This window comes from Varanus komodoensis, unplaced genomic scaffold, assembly GCF_004798865.1.
Source record: "Varanus komodoensis strain SLA01 unplaced genomic scaffold, ASM479886v1 scaffold43, whole genome shotgun sequence".
Classification (NCBI taxonomy): domain Eukaryota; kingdom Metazoa; phylum Chordata; class Lepidosauria; order Squamata; family Varanidae; genus Varanus; species Varanus komodoensis.
The window spans coordinates 1,252,967-1,260,129 of NW_025335985.1; the positions used below are offsets into that span (position 1 = coordinate 1,252,967).

The 7,163-nt window shown below is 42.4% G+C and overlaps 1 protein-coding gene across 1 annotated transcript; it reads right to left on the reverse strand.

Annotated features, from left to right (window-relative positions):
• On the reverse strand, positions 1–7,156 carry ATP5ME (ATP synthase membrane subunit e). Its single transcript, XM_044444023.1, has 4 exons — positions 7,044–7,156; positions 2,235–2,289; positions 1,499–1,597; positions 1–139 (listed from the first exon to the last, which is right to left on the reverse strand). The coding sequence occupies exons 1-4, from the start codon at positions 7,077–7,079 to the stop codon at positions 114–116; spliced, it is 216 nt and encodes a 71-aa protein (XP_044299958.1). The 5' UTR covers positions 7,080–7,156; the 3' UTR covers positions 1–113.
• Between the last annotated feature and the right edge of the window lie 7 nt (positions 7,157–7,163).

Here is a 7,163-nt window from a genome sequence, read left to right on the forward strand (position 1 = left end):
AAACTTGAACAGTTGTTTATTGATGTAAATAAATGTGTCTGTTACTTAAGATTATCTACTCCAACATTTCAAACACCAAGTATTAAACATAAAGAGAAGGATCAAAAGCAGGTTTATTTCAGTATTGTATCTTCATTGGCTGAAAAAGAAAAGAATAAAATAATTAAGATCAGCACAACATCATTCATATAACCCTTCAGAACACAAGCCTTCCTACCAAGTCTACATTTGGGGAGCAAAGCTATGACAAGCAGATTGCTGGCAGCTATTTCCGCACTTTTGCCGTTGCTATTCCACTGCTTACAAGATTTACATGAGGTACAGTCTAGATAGCAAAGACATTCCACTATGAAGTTCATGAGGTACTTTGTAGGGCAATATGATGTACTAAATCCCCAAGTTAATTGTTTTTATTTACATAAAAGAGTTAAACTCCTATGCTCATTCAGATCTCTGTCTATTCATTCTTATTTGACAAGTTAACTCATTCGGCTAAAGCAACAGGCCATATCATTTCTGGAGCCATTGCTTCTGTAATTTTACAGACTTTTGCAATTATTTAAGCTGTTCGGAGCCGATCTATAAAATATACATTTCTTCTTGTGATACTATAGCTAGTGAACCAGATTCTTCCCTGTTATTTCCAATGCCCCCTTTCATTAAGGAATTCACTGATTTCTGACCTAGCAGTTCCATTTGGGGATCAGATATTCACTGCTGCATCATATGTCACATGATTGTGCAGGGACCTCTATCTATAAAGGACAGCTAGAAGTATTCGTAAAGATGTCTACTGGGCCCAGTGGGGAGAGCAGCCAGATGAGAGAGTACCAGGGACAGTTTTTCCTGTGTGGGAGCCATTTCATTGGACACACTCTCTAGGGACCTTCAGGATAAGTGTGAAGCCATTTTTCCAGTCTGCTGTGATGGTACTGAGTTTTTTGTGATTTTTTTTTCTTCTGACGTTATGTTGTATTGCTTCCTTAATCTTATTTATTAATGTTTAATTTTGAAGGTTTTTGTATTTGGCTATTGTTTTAATATTTACGTAATTTGATGGTCTGATTATGCAAATTGCTTTCTGACAGGTACAATGAAAGGTAGATTACAAATTAATAATATCTCAGGGTTTTTTTTAGCCTTGAATCTCTTATAAGCATTTGAAAAACAATTCTGGTTTTGAGACTATAACCAGAAGATTACTGAAAAAAATCATTTTGCTGTATAAGGAAGCTTCTCCAAAATGAACTATGGTTCAGCAAGAGAATTCCGCACACTGAAATGCAGACATTTCATGACACTTTTTCTTGTCACGATCCTGCAAAGCACATTGCAGCACCTTCATTTCAGTCCTCCCATGACTAGAACTTTTTAAAATACCACCTGAGCCGTTCCCATCAGATAACTCAAGAGACTGGAGAAACTGGGCTTTAAGAAAGGAACAAAGAATCTTAACATGGTTTGAAAATTAAAAGGGTGAGCAGATTCAGGAAAATACCTTCTGCAATTGCTTTTGCAATTCGCTCCATTTCCTCACGCTTCTTTTTCTCCTCTGCTTCTATTCTCCTTTCTTCTTCAGCAATAGGCTTCAAGTAGTCTATCATAAAGTAAAATAATTAATTTGTATTATCACTGTATATTTGCAAGTGCCTTATAAACTAATTGGTCAAGAGGAGACCAGTTCAAGAGGTCATCTTATATGAATTCTTGCTTCACAAATGCTTGCCTCCAACTCATGGAACCATGGCAACACACTGAGATAGTCCAGTAAGGAAAACAGTAACACTTCAGCAGACTCAGCCTAAATTAGGGTGGATGGCTCTATTCTGTTTTTGAACATTAGTAGCTATGTCAATGCCCTACTAATTTTCTAAGAAAAATATCAGTCACTAATGGCTGAGTCTAATTTATGTGCACAGAGTACAACAAAGGAACAGAAGCTCTAATAAAAACATTTATCTAAAATTACATTTACATATATAGTTAAGTAAAAATGGTGAGCTTACAGCTTGAATTCCTGATGACACATTCCTTGGCATACGCTAGTATAATTTTCCACACATTATATAGCCCTTTTGTTCTGCCTGTCACTAAGCTTTGTAGAAATAAAGACAGGCATAACACTTATGCTTATCAGGAGTACTTTCTCCAATAGCCTTTAAATGACTCTACAGAGATGTATGGGAGAACATGTCAATTAAAAACATACAGAAATATTTTCTTTAGCTACTTACCATATCGTTTCTTTCCATAGATCATCCCAAGTAGCAGTGCTGAGTACCTGCTGAACTGTAAAATACAAATTTGAAAGAGAAAGAACACAATCACACAAACTTTTGCCTTGCAGGTCCCAGACTGCAGGGAATGCAAAATTTAGAAGAGGTCTCATCTCTGAAGTCTCTCTCCCTGCTCACTCTGCCTTTTCATTCGTCCAAATATGAAAGTAAGTCTTTTGTCCTTAAGCTTCCAAGCAGAAGTTACATACAGCTATAGAGCTGTAAGGACCTGGAAAAAGCCCCGGAAAAATTGTGTCAGGGGTGGGGTTCCTGTTCTTCTCTCCAAATAACCTTTTTTGGGGGGTGAAGGAGTTTTGGAAAAACAGAACAACCGTGGATTATAAAATATTTTCCTTTGGAATTTAAGATAAGGCATTTATATGTTGCTACCCAGTCTTTACTCCTCCAAAATGATTTCTGAAAACTATATAAGAACAAGCCTATAGAAAGACTCGTGATGCAAAATGTGTGGAAATACATGGGTACTTTTTAAAAAATTCTCTCTGTAAAGCTCCCAGTAGTTTTTTCTTCAATTTCTTATTACAATTACTGATCTAAAATTATCATTTTTGATAAACATTTGAGGATGCTCAATTTTCCAACATGTGAGTACAGTCAGCATATCATAATATGGAAGAAGACAGTTTGGGGTTTATTCGATAGAGTCCAATGTTTCTGGGCTTCTTTTCATTAGATGCTGTAGCAGTCATTTAGTTTAATTCTAAACCCACATGTGAAAAAAAAAACCCATAGGTTATTTAACCCATGTCACCAAATGCATTAGAAAAGCATATGAATTATCCTACCTTTCTTTTCTATTCTTTCAAGTTAACTTTAAGACTTAGGTCCACAGAACTCACTATCAAAGTTTTTAATAAAGTTCTTAGACTTCACCAGCAGGTAAAACTGCCTGCACTATAAAACCTTTTAACTGCTACTGGAATTATTCCTCTTCCTTTAAAAGATAACTCAGTAGCCTAGCTCCTATGACACAGGTGAGGAATTGACACTACCACCAAAGACCACCTTTCAAAAAAAAAAAAAGATGTTCATTAACAGAAATTATTTACAAAAGTAGAGCAGCACTCTTCAAATAACAGATTGAAATTACTTAAAGCTCCTTACATCAAATATGGTTGCTTACCATTCCTGATTCCCAGCAAAATAAAATCTTGATAGGGAAATATGATCTGAAGGAAAACCTAAGCTCCACCTCACAAACAGGAAGAAGTTTAAGAAATGTCCTTAACCTTTCTTATAAATAGGAACAGATTTTGTACACTAGTCTTTATGTGCTTCCACTTCTTAATTCTTAATTCTTTTGGCCCTTAGGATGCTTCAGACATTTCAAGGTCTACTTACCAATATTTATGTACATTTTTGTCTGCTCATGAAATTATGTACCTGATATATTAAATTTAAAGTATACTTTATTCAGATATTTAGTTTACTTTGAAAAGATTTAAAATATAATTTTATGAGCAAAACAAGTTATAGATAGTATAACTTTAGGACTTAAAAGCCTGCATTGTGTGAGCCCACTATCGGGCCTATGCTGTGGCGGTGAGGGCGGCAAAAAAGAGATTCTTTTCCGCTTCCATTGCCTCCTCACAATGCCGTCCGGCGGAGCTCTTTCGAGTGGTGCAAGGCCTGGTTCGTCCAGGTCCAAAGGAAGACCTGATTCCACCCTCAAAGGCCCGCTGTGACGACTTTGCCAGGCATTTCAGGGAGAAAATCGCTCAGATTCGTCACGAGCTGGACACCACTATTGATTCAGAGGTTTCAAAGGAGACACCAACGCTGCCGTCTGGTCCAGATTTATTGGATGAATTTCAGTTACTGCGGCCCGATGACGTGGACAAGGTGCTTGGGCGAGTACGTCCAACCACTTGCCTTTTGGACCCTTGCCCGTCTTGGTTAATAAATGATTCCAAGCACGGGATTGGAACCTGGATCTTGGAAGTGGTTAACGCTTCTCTGAGGGAGGGTCGGGTGCCTGCCCCTTTAAAGGAGGCGGTAGTCCGACCGGTCCTGAAGAAGGCGTCACTGGATCCAGAGATGGCCACTAATTATAGACCAGTGGCCAACATCCCGTTTCTGGGCAAGGTGTTAGAACGAGTGGTGGCGGGACAACTCCAAGCACTCTTGGATGAAACTGATTATCTGGACCCATTTCAGTCCGGCTTCAGACCCGGGTACGGTACTGAATCTGCCTTGGTCGCCCTGTACGATGACCTGTGCAGGGAGAAGGACAGGGGGAGTGCGTCCCTGTTGGTTCTTCTGGACCTCTCAGCGGCTTTCGATACCATCGACCATGGTATCCTTCTGGACAGGCTTGCGGGATTGGGGGTCGGAGGCACTGCTTTGCAGTGGTTCCGCTCCTATCTCAATGGCCGGTTCCAGAAGGTGGTGCTGGGGGACTATGGCTCTGCGCCATGGCAGCTATGCCATGGAGTACCGCAGGGGTCCATTTTGTCCCCTTTGCTGTTCAACATATACATGAAACCGCTGGGAGAGGTCATCAGGAGGTGTGGGCTGCGGAACCATCAGTACGCTGATGATACCCAGCTCTACCTCTCGTTTTCCACCAATCCAGGTGAGGCAGTGGCTGTGCTGAACCGGTGCCTGGCCGAGGTAGTGGGCTGGATGAGGGCCAATAAACTGAAGCTCAATCCAGACAAGACGGAGGTCCTGTTGGTTGGCGGATCGGGCTTTGGAGAGGGTGAATTGAACTTGTCCTGAACGGGGTTGCACTCCCTCTTAGGGACAAGGTCCACAGCTTGGGAGTGCTCCTCGACCCAGAGCTTTCACTGGAAGCTCAGGTAACAGCAGTGGCGAGGAGCGCTTTCCTCCAGCTTCGGCTAATTCATCAGCTGCTCCCCTATCTGGAGAATGACTGCCTTGCAACAGTGACACATGCGTTGGTGACTTCCCGTCTGGACTTCTGTAACACGCTCTACGTGGGGCTACCCTTGAAGACGGTCCGGATACTTCAATTGGTCCAAAATAGAGCTGCCAGGCTGCTGACGGGGACTGGACGTTATGTTCACATGACTCCAGTTCTCCGTCAGCTTCACTGGCTTCCCATTGAAGTCCGGGCCCAATTCAAGGTGTTGGTAATGACCTATAAAGCCCTAAACGGCTTGGGTCCTGGTTACCTGAAGGAGCGCTTACATCCTTATATGCCCAGCCGCCCCCTGAGATCGGCGGGAGAGGCCCTTCTCTGGGAGCCCTTCATGGAAGAAGTTAGGAGGGTGGTTACTCAGAGGAGGGCTTTCTCAGCGGTTGTGCCTAAGTTATGGAATGCGCTCCCCAGAGAGGTCCGCCTGGCGCCGTCGTTATTTGTTTTTCGGCGCCAGGCGAAGACCTTTTTATTTAAGCAGTATTTTAAATGTTAATATTATTGAATTTTATTTGGTCAGGGCGGCTTGTTTTATAGTGTATGTTTTATATTATATATTTGTATTTTATTGTATATATTTTAAAATGTTATTTTAATTTTTTGTTGTAAGCCGCCCCGAGGCTTCGGCGAATGGGGGCGGCATAAAAATGTTTTAATAAATAAATAAATAAAATAAAAAATACTGCAAGATGGAAAAAGATTTTTTCTGCCTACTGGATTATCCAATATCAGTGAGTAGTCAAGGATAAGAGTGTTGGTGTAATCAACTTAAACCTATTTTAGTATACTGAACACAAATCTAAAAGGTGTTTCCACATATTTATCTGCAGTTTTTTAAATCATGCATTTAAGTTTTTTAAACACCTGAAGCACTCCCTCAGTATTTTTAAATTAGATGTAATATACTTACAATATTGGCTTTCAGGCACCAGTTAAAGGCAGTTTTCTTCCAGAACTGAGTCCTCTAACTTTTTTTATGATTAATGATGCTATTTAGTATTTGTAGGACTAACAAACAATTTTGGCATGTTTTCACAGACATAAAGTGGATTGTTTTCAGTTTGTTTTGTTAACCATGTTTGATACATTTGGCAAAGTGACACTCAAGAGTCATGTTAATAAGAAAATAAGGATGCAATCTATGCATGTTTAGCTGGGGGGAAAAGAGCAATCAAACAGGCCCTTGACAGCACTGCAAGGGGGCAAAGCGTATTTCCGATTCCTAGCTCTGGGGTCCAAAACAGCACTCTGAGCCTAGACAATCAACCCTCCGTGCCTTCCCTTAGAACAGGTGCAACCTCGGAGAACGGTAAAAGGGCCATTTTGGTGAGCAGAGAGAAGGTGAGTCCGGAGACATCTCCTGCAGCCACTCCAAGCTTACTTCCGTCCTACTCTGGGATGCTCCAGTAGGCCAAGTAAAAGCACAAGGCAAGGAGACGGGGAAGCGAAGACCACCTCTGCAGCTTCTCCCGACCTGTACTGGATTACTGTAAGTTTGCGGATTTAAGGGCATCGCTGCAGGAATGCGCCCTTAATCCTGCACCTTCCAGCATCTCCGAGGGATACATCAGGATTTTGAGACTTATTTCTCCATTATTATTATTATTATTATTATTATTACATTTCTATAGCGCCCGCAGCCGAAGCTCTCTGGGCTCCAGACCACCCACGGGACGAACCAGGACCGCCGGCAGAGCGAAGCTGCGCCCGGCCGCTCTCCTTGACCTCCTCCGCGGTCACCTTCCGGCAAAAGGAGGGCACCCGCCCGTCGCTGGCTCAGGCGACCCACGCACCGCCACGGGCTGAAGGACGCCCAAGAGGGCGCGCCCAGGCGCCGAGGGAGGCCAGCAACCCGCCGCCGTTACCTTAATCAGGGGAGAAACCTCCACCGGCGGAATCATTTCGCCTTCTCCACAGCACGAAACCGGACGTGACACACAACACGCTGCGCCGCTCTGGGGGCGGCCTTGCGTGACGTCAGGCGG

Excerpts from the sequence above, each read along its gene's own strand:
- ATP5ME (XM_044444023.1), bottom strand. The coding sequence starts at position 7,079 with ATGATTCCGCCGGTGGAGGTTTCTCCCCTGATTAAG. Across the intron at positions 1,598-2,234 it reads CTATGGAAAGAAACGATATG|ACTACTTGAAGCCTATTGCT; the intron begins GTAAGTAGCTAA and ends ACTTTATGATAG. Across the intron at positions 140-1,498 it reads TGCAAAAGCAATTGCAGAAG|CCAATGAAGATACAATACTG; the intron begins GTATTTTCCTGA and ends TTTCTTTTTCAG.